General features: G+C 43.4%; 2 protein-coding genes across 2 annotated transcripts in view; one reads left to right on the top strand and one right to left on the bottom strand.

Moving 5' to 3' along the window:
• SPATA1 (spermatogenesis associated 1) overlaps positions 1 to 4,100 on the top strand; it is a 22,797-nt gene extending 18,697 nt beyond the window's left edge. The window contains exons 10-12 of the mRNA XM_075832932.1: positions 70 to 248; positions 1,754 to 1,852; positions 3,146 to 4,100. Of these exons, the coding sequence (XP_075689047.1) occupies positions 70 to 248; positions 1,754 to 1,852; positions 3,146 to 3,250 (383 nt within the window). The 3' untranslated portion in view covers positions 3,251 to 4,100. The remainder of the gene's footprint in view (positions 1 to 69; positions 249 to 1,753; positions 1,853 to 3,145) is intronic.
• On the bottom strand, positions 3,760 to 15,598 carry CTBS (chitobiase). Its single transcript, XM_075832931.1, has 7 exons — positions 15,425 to 15,598; positions 11,885 to 12,023; positions 8,765 to 8,973; positions 6,207 to 6,378; positions 5,690 to 5,787; positions 4,512 to 4,673; positions 3,760 to 4,418 (listed from the first exon to the last, which is right to left on the bottom strand). Exons 1-7 carry the CDS (start codon positions 15,554 to 15,556, stop codon positions 4,212 to 4,214), a joined length of 1,119 nt encoding a protein of 372 aa, XP_075689046.1. The 5' UTR covers positions 15,557 to 15,598; the 3' UTR covers positions 3,760 to 4,211.
• Positions 15,599 to 17,750: the final 2,152 nt, after the last annotated feature.

Here is a 17,750-nt window from a genome sequence, read left to right on the forward strand (position 1 = left end):
GATGTGCTGCGAACTTTAAATTTAGTATATCTAGAGGATTGAATAGCTGGACCATTTTTTTTTCTATAGCTAGAGATTCCTGGAAAAAAAAGTATTTTGAAACAAAGAAAGAGACATCTGCATTAGAAGAGAGACTGAACAAGTTGAAAAATGAAATGGACGCTTACTACCAAAGACTTCTGACACAGCTGGCAGCTCGAGACAGTAAAAAACGCGTAAAGCACCCAACACTCGCTGCCAATTCAAAGGTATCTATAGTGAACTTTTACATAGGACAGAGAAAAGGCAACAGATTTTCAACTTACCCCGTGAGATCATAGGGATGTAGGAAAACATTGTCCTCAGAATACAAGTGAGAGAAAATCTCATTATAACGATCGCTCCTAATAATTAATAGACAGGACATGTGTCTCGAGTCGACAGGCTTTGGACCTGCACACTTTATCCACATCATATGCAAAAGACCAACTTCTCATATTCTTGTAAGATTGTAAGATGCCGGTCATTTGCTTTACTGATCATAGACACAAAGAAAAAAAAAATGACCGATACCTTACAATATCGACACGCGAGGTTACCATATGGTACAGAGGCTTACATTTCTGGTACCTGGAGTTCAGCTTTTAAAGGAGTTGTTCCGATTTCAGATTTCCTTCGGTGGGGGCCAAATAATTTTTAACTTTAAAGAGAAAAAAAAGAAATTCTAGGTAATCATTTTGATTTTAAGGCCTTATTCACACGGACATGTCAGTTTTGCACGCGCAAAAAACGCTGTGTTTTGTGCGAGCAAAAGGTCCATGTGGCATCAGCATATGGTGCGTGGCTGCGTGATTTTCGCGCAGCCGGCATCATTATGACACTCTGGTTTTATGTTTACAAATAGAAAAGCACGTGGTGCTTTTCTGTTTTAATTCATTTATTTTACTACTGTAGCGCGCATCACTTGGAAGTGCTTCCGTGCACGATTTGCACGCATCCATTGACTTCAATGGATGCGTGCTGCGCGAAACACGGCCAAATATATGACATGTCGTGAGTTTTACGCAGCGCACATACGCTGCGTGAAATTCACTGACAGTCTGAACAGCCCCATTCATTAACATACAATAGGTCCGTGCGACACGCGTAGCACGGACATATAACACGTTTGTGTGAATAAGGCCTTAGGATGACATGCTGGTTATCTGCAGCTGCCACTAGGGAAAGGTAACTCCATACATTGAACGCAAGAATAAGGGCCTGTTCACATCACCATTCATTTCCGTTCCGGGGTTCCGTCGGAGGTTTCCGTCGGGTGAATCCCGCAACGGAAAGTGAAAGCACAGCTTCCGTTTCAGTCACCATTGATCTCAATGGTGACGGAAACATTGCTAATGCTTTCCGTTCCTCACCATTCCGGCAGGTTTCCGGTTTTCCGACGGACTCAATAGCGGAGTCGACTGCGCTATTGATTCCATTGGAAAACCGGAAACCTGCCGGAATGGTGACGAACGGAAAGCATTAGCAATGTTTCCGTCACCATTGAGATCAATGGTGACTGAAACGGAAGCTGTGCTTTCACTTTCCGTTGCGGGGTTCACCCGACGGAAACCCGGAACGGAAAGCGAACAGTGATGTGAACAGGCCCTTACACAGTATGCCGGAAAATCACAACCAATATGGCAGCCACAAGGGTTTTCAAATAGTTTTCCAAACATGAATCTTCAATTTATATTTGTTCAGAAGTAACGTTTGTATTCTTTTCTCTGCACAGAATACTTTAATAATGACAATAACCACAAAACAGCATGACCTTGACCAGCTGAAACGCAAGGTGGACAATGCCAGGATCAAGCTGGTCATCGAAATTAAGGTAACTTTTGACTTGATATTAAAGTTTCAGAGTAGGTTTCCTAGCTGCCTATGAAATGGGTAGATTATAAAACATTGATCTGTGAGGTGCAAAACACATGGGCTGGTTTTAGTCCTATACTCTGCCAGGTGGCAAAGTATAAGAGGACCGCATGTCTGCCCTTTAGTGTAGAGCATATTTACCCAGGATTGCCACAGGCCCTCCAAACCCAGAAATTACTGGCATTTGCCCAGGTTTGACTAGTGCCAACATCTACCCTGGCTGGCGGCATGTACACCATGTGGAGTGTCAACACTAGGACTCCAAATGCATGACAAATCTGGTTGTCACGCTCCAGACTTGTCCCCTGTTACCAAGCAGTGACATGAACATATTTGAGCAGGTCAGTATGCAGCACAGATAAAGGAAGGTATTCATTAGGGAATAAATAACAATGGGAAACTACAACTTTTACTTGTTTCCACTTTATTGATCTGCCCAAATTTCAGTGCAACGACAATTACTATGGCAATCCAGAATTACGCTCCCTCGGCTGGAATCAAGGGAATATAAAAAATTAAAAAAATGTTCAAACGTGACATAAGAAAATACCCACAATATTATTTATCTTTCTCATGGGTAAGAAAAATATATTCCGTTTTCTCAGGCCGTCAATTCAACCCGACTTCACACTAGATTCTTAAGGTGGGGGGGGGGGGGGTTACATGTATTAAGACTGCACCATTCTTAATAAAGAGCAATCTAAAGTGAAATGTGACAAAATTAAGAGGCACGGGCCTCAATATGTGTCGCATCTTCAGCTGTTGGAGACACTAACGAAGTCTACGCCAGCCAGGAGCCAGTTTCTGGCGTAATTATAGTAAATCTGTCGTGCTGTGGTAGTCACGCCTCTTCCGCTCAGCTTTGCCTACTTTTTGAAACAGAGATCAGGGGGAAACTACCCAAGTCACTGTGACTTTTGGGCCGTTTGCAACATTTCTGGTGTAGACATGTTCGCTTTCCCCCTACGAGTTTTCCTACAAAAGTGGCTTAAACTAAAAAGGTAACTAAACACAGATATGGATGTACAGTGGGATCAGGATGGTATTAGTTCTGGTCACTGGTGGTGAGCAGGCCACACATAAGCGGTCATTCGTTATTAAAGTGAATGGCAGTTATGGAGTAAGTGCCCGCAGTTAAGATGTAAGACAAACTTTGTTTGTATACCTAGTTAAAGCTCCATAGACTTACGAGATATGCTGCATCCAGAAATGTTAATGTCTTGTAATTAAAGTCTTGTTTACGGTGTTTCAGATGCGAAAACAGGCAACTTCTGATCTGAACATTCTCAAAGCAGAATTAGCTCAGAAGAAAGCGCAGTCTGGGTTGTCTAGTGCACCATCATTATATGCAGTATGAGGCTCCATCGATGTAGAGTAATCTGCATGGACTTACATTTTCAAAATGACATTTCACCTCAAGTGGAGACTTGGAACCGGTATTGGCAATTTACTTTTGTAACGAATGTTTTTCTACATGTTTTTACAACCATAATTTATTTTAGAGAAGATTGATTGTCTGGAAAAGGCATAAGTCATGTGACTGTCATAATGATGTGTTGCCTCCTGGACTGATGTTTAAAGGCCGTTGGAAAACAAATTCTGAACTGGGAAGTCTAGTCGACCGCCGAAGACTGAATGAATGTCACATCAACATGACAAGCCCATTACAAGTGTTACAAGTGATATGTAAAAGGCTAAACTCCATCCCCAAGTTAAGACTTTTTTTTCGAAGTTACATTGAAACATAAAAATGAGTTAAAGATCTTATGTCCACCAGCAATTCCTCCACTAGTTTTCTTAAATGATCCGAACTAGAACACTCGGACTTGCTGAAGGGGTCAGTGAAATGAAAATATACAACACAAACCAATTCCCAGTAAGTTTTAATAAACAAATTGTCCAAGAAGCAGCAGAAAGCAGAACTTGGAATGAAATATCAACGATGTTAAAACTTAGAAACCATGAGGATCTAGATAAAACACGATTTAACATTAAGATCTTGAAGTATTACACTACTTTTTGCAAAAATCTGATTAATATGGCAATAAAAGTTAGCAAAAAAAGTGTTGTCCCTCACATCTCTACCCTCACTTAGCTGCCAAGTCGTTCTTAAGCCAAAGTTTTGAGGAATCTGGGACGTCTGGTTTCTAGGCATGCGCTGCTTGGGAACCCGTTTTACCGCCTGTAAACGTTCAGCCAGGAGAATAAGTACAGGGGGAGCAGAGGCTGCAGTCACACTTGGACCCTGGTGCCCATCGACCTTTCTGACACCAGGATTCTGTATAGCACCTGATTTTTTTTGTTGTTGCAGGGAACGCTTACAGATTTTGCCTCAGGTCCTGCGGTAGTAAAGCTTTCCACATGTCTGCTGTCTGTTGCCGGGCTATAGGATCATTCGAGTAATCAAGAAGATCTCCATTCCACATACCAATCCCTCTGAGACCAAGTTTCTTGATGTAAGCCACCTTCAAAGAAATACTCTCCGGATCATCATACCAAACCTGATGGATATTTCCTTTTGTGTCCTGTTGAAACAATTTATAAAACACGTTTCATTCTAGTCAACACTGCAACCTACAGAACGGTAACATAATACAAATGTAGAATCAACCACCAACCTTGTAATTATAAAGAGGTGCTTTCTGGACATCATCCCATAATCTTCCGCTCAATGAATTGTTGACCTGCTTCATAATTGTGTAGTATGGCACCTGGCTGCCCACAGCGTCACTGCACTCTGCACCTCGAAATGGCTTTTTGTCTAATTTGCACCGATTATCCTGGACAGAATAGGATGGTGGAAACAGAATTATTCTATTGATTGCTAGATATACTGGAAAGACTAATAGGATATTTGTGAAATCATATCAAATAGGAATACATTCAATCACCATGTGATCTGCTTCACTTTTCAGCTTTAGATGGGGTGATGGCAGTTTTTGCTCGGACTCCAATAGTGTGTCAGAATCTGGGAAACCTGTGTCAAGGTCTGTAGCAGATTGAGCCCGTTGGCTGAAACGATCAGGCAAGCGGGTACCAAAGACCAAGAATAGTCAAGTAACACTCCAGGTCCGGCACACAGATGAGCGGTAACAGAATATAGCGCAAGGCAGAGACGTAGTGCAGAAACAATCCAAGTTTGGTACACAGATAAGGGGCAACAGGTTGTAGCATAAGGCAGAAGAGAACTAGACGAGAGGCAGGAAGCTTAAGTCTGACAAGGAGCAAGTACAAAAGGGTGAATCAAATCAAGAAAAAGGAACCCAGAGAGGCAGGAAACAGGGGGAACCTGGACAACAGATTCAGCAGTGGAGCTGTCCAGCGTTTCAGGTGGCGGCTCAATGTGAAGAGCTGCTGCCTGGGACGCAAGAGTCCTTGGGTTCAAATCCTGACAGTAAGCCTGATCTAAGGACTAAGCTTGTTCATGGTGACCATATTACCACACCACACAAGCTCTGAGTTGTATAGAGCTATAATGCATAGAAAGCTATGGGGTCCACATTGAACCTCTGATTTCATGAGTGGGCATACAGAGTTTTTTTTCCGTTTGGATTCAATACATGGCATGCTTCATCAGATACTGTATAATGGCGGGTAAGCTCCCCTAAAAGCATTGTTTCTAAGGGCAAATATCTCCTAAAATGGGGCAGTATAGAGGCACTATATAGCACCAAAAAGCTGCCCCACCACAATATAATACCTGTGTGTTACACTAGTGTACACTGCCAAAACAGGTCATGTGAAGTCAAAATTAAAAACTAAAAATCAAAACAAAAGCAGTAACTTAGAGCAATACCTTCGTTAAGTTAAGACAGACGTAGTCATAACCATACCAAGGGACGCCCATCACAAGTTTCTTAGGATCGATGCTTATATTAATGAACTGCTCATAACCTACAAAAGATAGTTTATATTTTACAATACATTCAACTTATGGTAAAAATACGATAAACAAGTCATTAAGGGCACGTGGCGTCCGCACGTCTCCTCTGAGCAGCGGTTGGTCATATCCGACCAAACTTTGAGAGTCCGTCTGAACCGAGCCCTGCCACACAGCCTGTGTACCAAAACACCATATTGATACCTGCTTAAATCCCCAACACTACCCCCACCTTTAATTCACTCTCCCGATCACCTCTCACCTTTCTGCCGCCATTACGCCCCCTTTTTTATCTACATATGGAGATATACTGGGATAGTTGCTGCATAACTAGGCAGGTTTGCTATTCAGGAGTCCAGGAAAGAAATAGGCAAAATAAACTGGGGTGTTTTTTCACCCCCACCCCATGAAAATACAATAATTGAAGACTGACCAGTTATGGTTTGGTTGAATGCTGCATTTGCTCCAGCGATACATTCAGTCCATATCTGGGATTGTATATCATAGGACATAACAAACAAGAAGTCGCACAGATCTGCTATGCCTGTATAGTTATAGCAACGGAGATCAATACAGTTAGGAGACCATGGAACATCAAATGTTACCTACAAGGGTTATAAGAATAAAAGTTGATATGATAAAGAGAATAGATAGAAATGATACACATTGTGAGGACATTAAAAACCATTAACTAATGTAGTGATAATTATAGAATTATCTTCTCTGTCAGTCAACCTTAAAGGGGTCGTGCAGGATCAGAAATTTTTTTTGGGGAGATCCTGTGTATATTGTACTGGTCCCAAATTCGAATTTCTGTACTTCTGAGCTGCACTCATAATTCTTCAGGCTGCAGAGCAGAAGTCTCCCAGAATTCTTTGCTGGCACAGTGTCTATACAGAGTTTGTTCTGGTGATTTGCATTCTACGTGTAGTCTTTGCACAATACAAAGTACAGTAATCTGTAAGGAAAACCTGTTGTCCCACTGCATTATAGGAGCTCAATTGACAGGGTTGTGTCTGATGACAAGCTTGCTGATGTTTATCAATTACAACCAGCAGAACTGTGAGTACAGCTCTGGGCTATTGTAACAATAAGAAATAAAATGCGGGAGATTTACCAAAAGTGGTCCAATAAAAACACATAAAAACCAAATAAGATTCTAGCTCTCATTTTTGAAAACTGAAGGCGGCAAACTGAATGGCTACTATGGGCTGTTGCTGCATTTTTTCCTTGCAACAGTTTTGATAATCTTGCTAAGGCCAGGTTTACGCAGGACTGATACGCTGCGTAAAAGTACACAGCGTATCCGTCCTAGAACCTGCTGTGAATTCTGCCCGAAAAACTACCCCAAATTGTGGTGCAGTTTTCTGGGTGAAATCTCCGCTGCAGAAGGGAAAAAAAAAAAAAAAAAAAAAGAGAAGGTGGTTTATACTGACCTGGTCTCCATTGCTATAGTGATACTTTCTTCTGTTCTCGTCCAGGCCGGCCTCCTGACGTTGCAGCCATGATGACCGCTGCAGCCCGTGATTGGGGAGGCTGGCTTGCACGAGAAAAGAAAGCATCACTATGACAATGCCCAGCGGTAAATATAAACTACTTTATTCATTTTACAAACAGGGGGGGTTCTGACTTGCGTTTTCTTGCGGCAGAATCGCAGCTTTTCTGCAACAAGAATTGCAACATTTAGTATTTGTCGCGGGTTTTACCTTTTCCATTGAACGTGTAAAACCCGCAACAGAAAAGCAGTGATTCTGTAGCATAAATTGACATGCTGCGGATTACAAAGACCGCACCGCAGGTCAATTTCTGAACCTTTTTTTTCTGATTTTTTTCCAGAAAATCTGCAGTGTTTACTCGGTTTGAACATACCCTAAAATAGTGTTCAAACGTGGACCTATCGGCCTATTGCATTTGTTTAGGTCAATAAACGCAATACTTTGTTGCATAACAGGATCACCTAGCAAATACAATAAATGACAAGCTGTAGCCAGAGAAAACATCTTTATATGTGGAAATTCAGGATCATCCGGTACAGAGCCATGGAGCAGCAGGTAAAACAAATCGCACATTCGGTCTTACATAAGAGTTTAGAGAGGTCTATCAAATGAATAGAGTCAGGTATGTGCTGCTAAAGGGGGAAGGGACTGCCAGTACAAAGATGGGTGCTATAGGCCAAACAGTGCACCCTTCTCATCCACTGCTATACCGGACCCCCAATTGGAGTGGTTTTATTGCACCCACTACTACAGTGCTATTCTTTGTGTTCTGTCTGGGGAGTATGTATTTACTTTTATTATTGTATATGTGCCAAAACCACATATATGGGGTAAACGCCGGAGAGAGATAATCCCCTGCAGCTGCTATAGGTTTATTGAAAAAAAAGGCGATTACCTGACCAGATGGGCCAAATCAAACTTTGCCATGAGTTATATGAACCCGTACTGATTTGCAAAATTATCAGCAAACAAGGGCAGGAAAGAGCCAATCCAAGGACCCTTCCTCTACATGGGATAGGAAGGAGTTGGTGGAGAGGTAGAGAAAACACTGGTTCCTCCTGTCCCCCCAATTGTAGCGATCATGATTGTGTAAACCAGTGCCTGTATGGGGCCCCTATAGATGTAACAACATTTCACATGCAGATTTTTTTTATTACATTGTTTTCATCTAAAGTCAAAATGTTTCATTCTACTGGTTTCTCTGGGGTTACTTTTTATTCTATTGGTTTTCGCTAAAAGGAAGCACTGCATCGTGGGAGCTCGGATAACAGCTGTTCTGACAGCAGAGTGGAGGTAAATTGCTGTCTGTTTCCAAGGGAAACCAGAAGAATTGTGATGTATATGAATGGAGAATAGATACAGAATAACTCAAGACCAGTTTAAAAAAAAAACAAAAAAAAAATGAAAAAGCAGAAAGTTTACTAAAACTTTTTTTTTTAATGTACATTGAAATTGTAAAATGTTGACAATCACAAACTTACTAAATAATCATTACCTGCGACCCAGGGATTTCTCTATGGAAAGCCTCTGTGGTCTCCTTCACCAGTGCAGTTAGAGCGTAATATTCTGGGGTATTTGGGAACACCGGTTGTTCTATATCCAAATTAATTCCATCCATATATTGAGTTTTTGCCAGCTTCACCTGCTGTGCTATCCAGGCAGATCTCTTCTCTGAATCCACAATGTCCTTCAATGAAACACCTCCTATAACAGCAGGATCAATGTTACTTTAAAGGAAGAACCCAATCAAAATTATCTTGGAACCCCAACTATCAGCAGACGAACATAGGGGTCGTGTCGCTTGCTGGATGGCCGCAGCCCCTTCAATGTTGATCCAGACAGTGGCACATACTTACATTTATCTGTGCCACATACTGCAGCCCTGCCCATTAAAGTGAATGGGGTTTCAGGCATTCATGTGAATGGGACCAAGCTGCAGTACCAGGCACAGCCACATGTAGATACATACTGCTGTGTCTAAGGGCAGATTCACACGAGCGTTGCGTTTTTGCGCGCGCAAACAACGCGGCGTTTTGCGTGCGCAAAAACCATTTGACAGCTGCGTGTGTCATCCGTGTCTGATGCGCGGCTGCGTGATTTTCGCGCAGCCGCCATCATAGAGATGAGGCTAGTCGATGGCCGTCACTGTCCAAGGTGCTGAAAGAGCTAACTCTGTCAGCACCCTCGACAGTGAATGCCGAACACAATATCGCAAAACCTGTAGAAAAAAAAGAAAAAGTTCGTACTTACTGAGAACTTCCCGGCCGTTTCCTTGGTGACGCGTCCTTGGTGACGCGCCTCTCTTGACTTCGGGCCCCACCTCCCTGGATGACGCGCCAGTCCATGTGACCGCTGCAGCCTGTGCTTGGCCTGTGATTGGCTGGAGCTGTCACTTGGACTTAATTGTCATCCCGGGAGGTCAGACTGGAGGAAGAAGCCGGGAGTTAGCGCTAAGTCTGAACTGTGTTTTTTTTTTTCTACAGGTTCATGTATATTGGGGTCGGAAGTCACGGTCCATGGTGCTGAAACAGTTTAACTCTTTCAGCACCATGGACAGTGACTATCTCCTGACGTCGCGTACCGATAATTTTTTTGCCGGGTTCGGCCAAAACGAGTTTGGCCGAACCCGGTGAAGTTCGGTACGCTTGTCCGGCTTCACTCATCGCAAAGACACTCCGTTTGGATGTTCGGAAACAGAAAAGCACGTGGTGCTTTTCTGTTTTCATTCATCCTTTTCACTGCTGTTGCACGAATCACGCTCGTCCCACGGAAGTGCTTCCATGTGGTGTGCGTGGTTTTCACGCACCCATTGACTTCAATGGGTGCGTGATGCGCGAAATACGCAGAGTTATTGAACCTGTCGCGCTTTTTGCGCAGCAGACAAATGCTGCGCAAAAAGCACAGACTGTCTGTACTGCCCCATAGACTTGTATTGGTCCATGCGTGCCGCGTGAAAACCACGCGGCCCGCACGGACCGAATACACGCTCGTGTGAATCCCCCCTAACAGTGAAGGGGCTGCGACCACTTCAGTCTGCTCATTTAGGGTAGTTGCAGTGAGCAAACACCCAATCACGCAAGTATCAACAGGGCCGTACAGACTAACATAACCCTGCAACAGATAGGAAAATCTGGCTACTAGAGAGTTTTCAGAGTTGGGTGCTATAGCAGCAGCTGATTTGCATATAGACGACCAAGGTTATTCTTGTTGTCAGGGATGCAAAAAGCCCCATTTACACTATTTGAGAAGTACTCATCATTTGAGTCATTTATACATTACACCGGGTGTCAACCCATTTTCAGCTTCAGTTATTACAGGAAGAAGCTTGGAAGCTGAGATATGGGGAGCTGTTTGATGTGGTTATCATAAGCAGTTTTTGGCTCAGTTTAAGCCAAAGCCAGAAGTGGATACAGAAGGAAGGAAGTGTATAAAGAAAAGACTGATGTATATCTCCGTTCTGTTGAGTCCACTCCTGTTGGCTCAAAACCAGGGCCAAAAACTGCATCAAAAAGTGTGTGTGATCCTGCCCTAAAGCTGCTTTACTTGTCTCTTTGCAATAGAGGAGGCACTGGTCAGCATTAATGGTCTTTCCCCAGCTCTGTAGGGTCAGAAAAAGTCACTTGCAGAGCCGTCATGTTAGTTATGGAAAGAAAAACAAGTGTTCCCTCTGAAAGAAGTTTTTCCCCCCATCTTCAGTAACATCTTGTGGTCTTGCAACACAGCTGGTCCTATGAGCGTCAGATGTCTTCCTGACCGTCAGTGACATATGTCCATGCACGGCGTCTACAAAAAGGTGAAAATACTAAAATGGCTGTAGACAGGAGCTAAACGTGGGTAAAAAAAAACCACGATGATAGATGTTGTGGAATGGCAGTAGATGCCAGATCTCATCTGTGGCCAGCTCTACACAAGATGATAGGATGTATGCGGGAAAACAAACCACACCACAGCACCACTCTTTCATTGGCTAGGTCTGGTATTGTAGTATTCACTTGACTGGCAGAGCTGCAATACCAGACATTGCCCATGAAGAGTGGCCCTGTTCCTGGGGGGGGGGGGGGGGGGGGAGAAAACCAAAACACTCTTTTTCTCTACATCTTTCGATCTCTACATCTATCTAGCTCTACATCTACACCCACACACACACACACACCTACACCCACACACACACGGCTTCGTTCACATCTGTGTCAGAGCTCCATTCTGACGGAGCAAAGCCCTGACTGACACAAACTGAAACCAAAAGGTCTCGGTTTCCATCACCATTGATTTTAATGGTGACGGATCCGGTGCAAATGGTTTCAGTTTGTCTCCGTTGTGCAAGGATTCCGTCGTTTTGATGGGATGAATACCGTAGTCGACTACGCTATTGATTCAGTCAAAACAGAACCCTTGCACAACTGAGAAACTGAAACCATTGGCACCGGATCAGTCACCATTGAAATCAATGGTGATGGAAACGGAAACGGAAACCTTTGGTTTCAGTTTGTGTCAGACAGGGTTCCGTTCCGACAGAAAGCTCAGACGAAATGTCAGAATGGAGCCCTGACGCAGATGTGAACATAGCCTTATGTGGTCGTTTCACATGCTTATCTTACTAGTAACACAAACTTACCTGCTAGGACAAATCTTGCACCTTTGGAGTGTGCAAAGCACATGAGATCTGGGTCATATGGCGCAAACAGCGCAACTGTCGTGACATAGGCCCAATCATAGTTCTTCCAGTCTTTCCCTTTGACATAAAATACATAGACCTAAAAACAAATACAACATTTAGCACTTGATTACACTGTAACCGTTACTAGATTATTAACACTCATCTGCAGAGCATTATACTACATTGTTGAAGACAAAAGATGAACATTTCAAGCAAAGTATTTCATTTACTAGTTTGGTCAATGAGCCGATGTGGACTGGCACTCGCGAGATCACGCTGTGCTGTGATTAAGTCCCACAGAAACTTTAACGAAGTGTCGGGAGTGTGAATAGACATCACATCCTGGCTGGAGGGAATGTCTATTCGCTCTCAAGTCACTTCGGTAAAGTTACTGTGGGTATGACCGCACAGGGTGAACTCGCGAGGCCATGCTGTGCTGTGCTGTGACTACAGATGGAAATGAATGGAGAGAAGTGTATGACGCTGATTGGTCATGAACTTCTCTTTACAACGCCCAGTTGGTAAAAAACGCCCAGTTGTCTATTAAGAAACTAAATTAGCATAAATCTAAAATGGTTCATAACTTGCTCAAAAATGATTGTTTTTCAAAATAAAAACCACTGTTATCTACATTACAGCGCCGATAAGATTATGTAGGAGATAGAGCACTTATAATGTGGTGACAGAGTCTCTTTAAGGGAGGCAGTCTTTCATATAAAAACATTTGTATATTAGAATATGCCCCTCCTCCCCATAGAACTATAACACCCACACAATACAGAGAGGGAATGCACCCTTAAAGAGGCTCTGTCACCACATTAGAAGTGCGATCTTAGCTTTATGCTAATGACTTTAAGACAACTGGGCGTGTTTTTACTTTTGACCAAGTGGGCGTTGTGGAGAGAAGTGTATGACGCTGACCAATCAGCATCATACACTTCTCATCTAACCCCTGAGGAAGCCACTCTGGCGATACGCATGGTGCTTTCAGTCCCCTTCTCCCCTCTTGGTTCAGGACGATCACACGCTTGTTTGATGCAACATTTTTTGTATAGATGCTCATACTAGGAACGTATATTGAGGGGTTTAGCAGGATTAGTGGGGATCTTTATTGTGTGCCACTTATCAGGGTGGCTCCCCCTATAGATATGTTGTTTAACATGTGTACACACACACACACACACACACACACACACACACACACACACACACACACTATGGTATTCTTTTGCCCTATATACATACCCGCTTGTCTTTAGTGTTTCATACTGTGGTTTATAGGGTATGTGGCAATATTCAGTGCCCGCCTGTGATTTAAATACACTTCTCTACATTCATTTACTCTGCACATAGTGATCCTGCATTCACTATGTGCAGCCACATACTCACACATTAACGTTACTGAAGTGTCCGGACAGTAAATAGACATCGCGTCCAATCAGGATGGGAGGTCTATTCACAATCCGACACTTCTGGAACGTTTGTCTGGGACTTACAGCACAGCAAGCGTAATCTCACGAGATCTCGCTGTAAATGACAGCACACGTGATCTTGATGTGCTGTGTGAGTAAGTCACACACAAACATTACCAAAGTGTGATGATTGTGAATAGACATCCCGTCCTGGCTGGAAGTGATGTTTATTTACGGTCAAGACACTTCAGTAACGTTAATGTGCGACTATGTGGCTGCACATAGTGAACAACGCAGGATCACTATGTGCAGAGTAGATGAATGTGGTGAAGTGCATGACACGGATTGGTCACTGATCGCCCACTTGGTCTAAAGTAAAAACACGCCCAGTTGTCGATTAAGAAAGTCATTAACATAAAGCTAAAGTTGCTCATAACTTGGTGAAAAATAATAATTTTTCTAAATAAAAAAACACTGCTGTTAGCTACATTACAGCACCGATCTCCTAAGGGTACAAGATAGGGCACTTATAATGTGGTGAGAGCCACTTTAAGGGCAAAGCCCCACGTGGCGAATTGCTCTTGAATTCCGCTGCGGACACCCCGCAGCGTTAATCCGCCGCGGAGCCGTTTCTCCATTGCCTTCCACTTCTTTTTAGTAGGCTTCGTTTAGACGTGGCTGAAAATTCCGCTGCGGAGCATAGGCTGCGGTGCGGAATTTGGTGTCCGCAGCATACAATGGATGTTGCGGACCAGTGGCGGACTGGTTGCGGACTCATTGCGGAAGTTCTCCATTGACTTCAATGGAGATTCTAAATTCCGCAATGAAGTCCGCAGCTGTCATGCACATGTTATGTGTGCTGCGGATCCGTCTTGCTTTTTTAACATGACATTTCTTCATTCTGGCTGGACCTATATTTCTAGGTCTACAGCCAGACCGAGGAAGTCAATGGGGCTCCCGTAATTACGGGAGCGTTGCTAGGAGACGTCAGTAAATAGTCACTGTCCAGGGTGCTGAAAGAGTCAAGCGATCGGCAGTAACTGTTTCTGCACCCTGGACAGTGACTACCGATCCCAATATACAGCAACCTGTAAAGAAAATAGAAGTTCATACTTACCGAGAACTCCCTGCTTCTGTCTCCAGTCCGGCTTCCCAGGATGACGTTTCAGTCTAAGTGACGGCTGCAGCCAATCACAGGCTGCAGCGGTCACATGGACTGCCGCGTCATCCAGGGAGGTCGGGCTGGATGCCGAAAGAGGGACGCGTCACCAAGACAACGGCCGGTAAGTATGAAATTCGTTTACTTTCACTAGGGAAAGTGCTGTCCCTTTTCTCTATCCTGCACTGATAGAGAGAAGGGAAGCACCTTTACCGCAGTCCGCAGCAGCTAATCCGCATCAATTTACTGCACATTTTGGGCAGATCCGCCACAGAATCTGCAACGCAGATTCTGTGCGGCATTGATGCGGACAACTGCGGAGGAAAACTGCCACGTGGGCCATGCCCTTAGTCTCATTCACACAGTGCAGATTTGATTCAGATTTTGCATGTATTTTTTTTAAGCCCAAACCAGAACCTAAACACATGACAGATAAAGGAAGGCCTTAAAGTATCTCCACTACAATCCAGTTCTAACTTTAAAAAAAAAATAAAAAAAATGTACACAAAATCTGCAGTGTGGACAAGGCTTGATAAATCCACATCATGGCATGAAATCAATATTTTTTTTATGCAGCATGTGAATGGGATTCTGTAAAAGTTTGCAATTTGTTTTGGATTCTCGGTACTAAATAAAATCTCTAACAAATCTGCCACAATCTGAACATGGCCCTAGTTGCTGCATGCAGACAGGTAGTTCAGTTGACACCTGCTGATCAGTAATTTACTTCCTCATAACAATGCCTTAAATCTGCATGAAGAAAGATCACATCTACAGTCCGAGCAATCAGAGAACATATAACAAATGAACTTTCTTCCTGCACCGCCTCCACAATCACACGATCAGGAAGTTATACAAATCACGCTACATGATACATTGTATCATGTCCACAGTGCATGGTCTGATATAAAGTAACACACACTGTACCTCAAAGTCCCGGGTGTCTTTTATGGGCTGGCATAGAGCTGGGTCAGAGCAGGGGCACTGACCCAAGCAGACAGAGGCACCTATGAAGATGAGGACCCCCAGCAGCGTGCACTCAGCCCCACACAATCCCATCCTCTCTCCAAAGCACCCAGCACTGGAATGAGCCCTAGTAGCTCATATATAGGGGCGTAGCAGTGAGCAGGAGAGTGCCTAAGAGGGAGGTGTCATGTGAGGGGAGGGTTATGTCCCGGCCACAATCTTTACAAAGAACGAAAAATGAATGCAGATAATAGACAATCCCTAAATCCTGACAGAATCCTGAACGTGTGAACATGGTCTAACACAGGCGATAGATAACTTAGGATCAGCATGAGATAAGTAATGAGGTGTATTTACAAAGTTACTTTTATGTGGACTTTTTATATGCTCATTGTAAAATGATGTTCAAAGGTGAACATTAACTTTAATAAATTGGCGCACAATGAAATACATGTATGTCAGGGTGAAGGTACAGGCAGAGCGATTGTCAGAGAAAGCTCAGATTCTGGATGATTAGAATTATAAATGCAGGGAGGTGACAACAAAACTCATGTAGTCCTGTAGGCCAAAAATGGCTTGGTCATTTAAGCGTCACTGCTACTGTCCGATCTTTGCTAGTGGAAAGATGCTAGTGCACGCTGGGTGGTACAGTTCAGACCAATCAGACAAATTATAAGATGCCTTAGGAGTCTTGTGCACGGGACCTATTCTAATTAATAGAACCTGTGCACAAGACTCCTTAGGCATTGTACTGTTGCCCTGGAATTGTACTGGAAAGCAGATGTACTGGCCAGCGGGCACTAGCATCTTACCACTCCCAATGTAATATCATGCAGGAGAACAAGGTGTTGTGACACTTTAAGGGGTTAAAGAGGCACGGGACCGTTTTTTTTAATAACCTATAACATCCAGTGTTAGGGGGCAACCAGAACAGCTGATCGTTGTGTGGTCCGGGTGACGGACCTGAACTATCATATACTGATGACCTTCCTGTGAATAGGTCATCAGTATGAAAAACCGCCCCATGCCCAGACAACCCCTTTAAACACAAGTTTTTTTTACATAAACCTACAAGCACAGTATATCCTGGATCTTGAGAACCCTTTAGGTAAGTCACATTGTATCAATGCATATTTGTCTAAAGATGCCAGCTGTATTGATTTTTTATTTCTATACTGAAATCCAGTTAGGAGGAGAAGTTAGTTACTTCCATCATTGAACTGCACTTCTCGACATCCACTCATTAATTAATTCAGGCATAAATGCCGGTTTATTCTCAAGCTGATAAACTTGTAATTAGGCACAAAACAGTCGGAGAAAAGATGATTCTTTGCCAGAGCTCAACACAAGATGACTGAAGCCTAAAATGTCAGACACACATGGAGCTTGAGACAGGAAGAAGGGAGGGATTGAGTACATCAGAGCCTACAGGAAATCAGGAGGAGCAAGTATAATAAGATACAAACTTTGCAATAGTAACATGACAGCAACTTAACAGTAATCAAAACACAATTCGTGGGACATGAGATGGTCCTTTCACTCTATGGGTGACCAGGTGACGGAAGAATCATCCCATGACAGCTAATATGGCATCTTTCAGCAGCATATAAGACGTCTGTTACTCTGACTTGACATAAGATAGCTGTCCATCGAAGTACTGTTTGGCCAACAGCTACCATCAGGGACGGACATAGCAGAGGGTTCCTGTGCAAGAACCATATATGGGCCCCTAGCTATCCAACCATAAAGCATCTCCCTTACCATAGAGTATCTCTCTAACAAGACATCAGTAATTGGGAGCTGTGAAATGCATTTGGTCAATCCTTTACATGCAATCTAATAGACAGTAGGATGTTACTAGCTACTTTTAAGGTGGCAGAGGGCCCCATTACCTGCTGGGCCCCTGTGCAGCTGCACAGGTCGCATATATCTTTTGTCTGCCCCTGGCTACCATCCCCAACTGTACTGCTAACATGGCCATTTAGCTCAGTTGAATTTGCCTGATATTTCTATAAAGGGAGGTATATGAGTAGCTGCCAGGTACATTCTGCATGGGTAGAATAATAGGGTTGGTCAGACAGGCTGAAATTTGGGCCGACAGGCCGTTCGTAATCTCAGCGGATCCCATAAGATTTCTCTACCACAATTTCATGTCCATAGCCAGATTTAGAGTAGTCTCTTCCTTCTAATATGACAACCAGCAGCAGAAGAATTTCATGAAAACTCTAAATTCTAAAAGGAGTAAATAAAACTCAAAAGAAAACGTTTTGTTTTGTGGATGCAAATA

Source organism: Rhinoderma darwinii, chromosome 7 (genome assembly GCF_050947455.1).
Source record: "Rhinoderma darwinii isolate aRhiDar2 chromosome 7, aRhiDar2.hap1, whole genome shotgun sequence".
NCBI classification, from domain to species: Eukaryota; Metazoa; Chordata; class Amphibia; order Anura; family Rhinodermatidae; genus Rhinoderma; species Rhinoderma darwinii.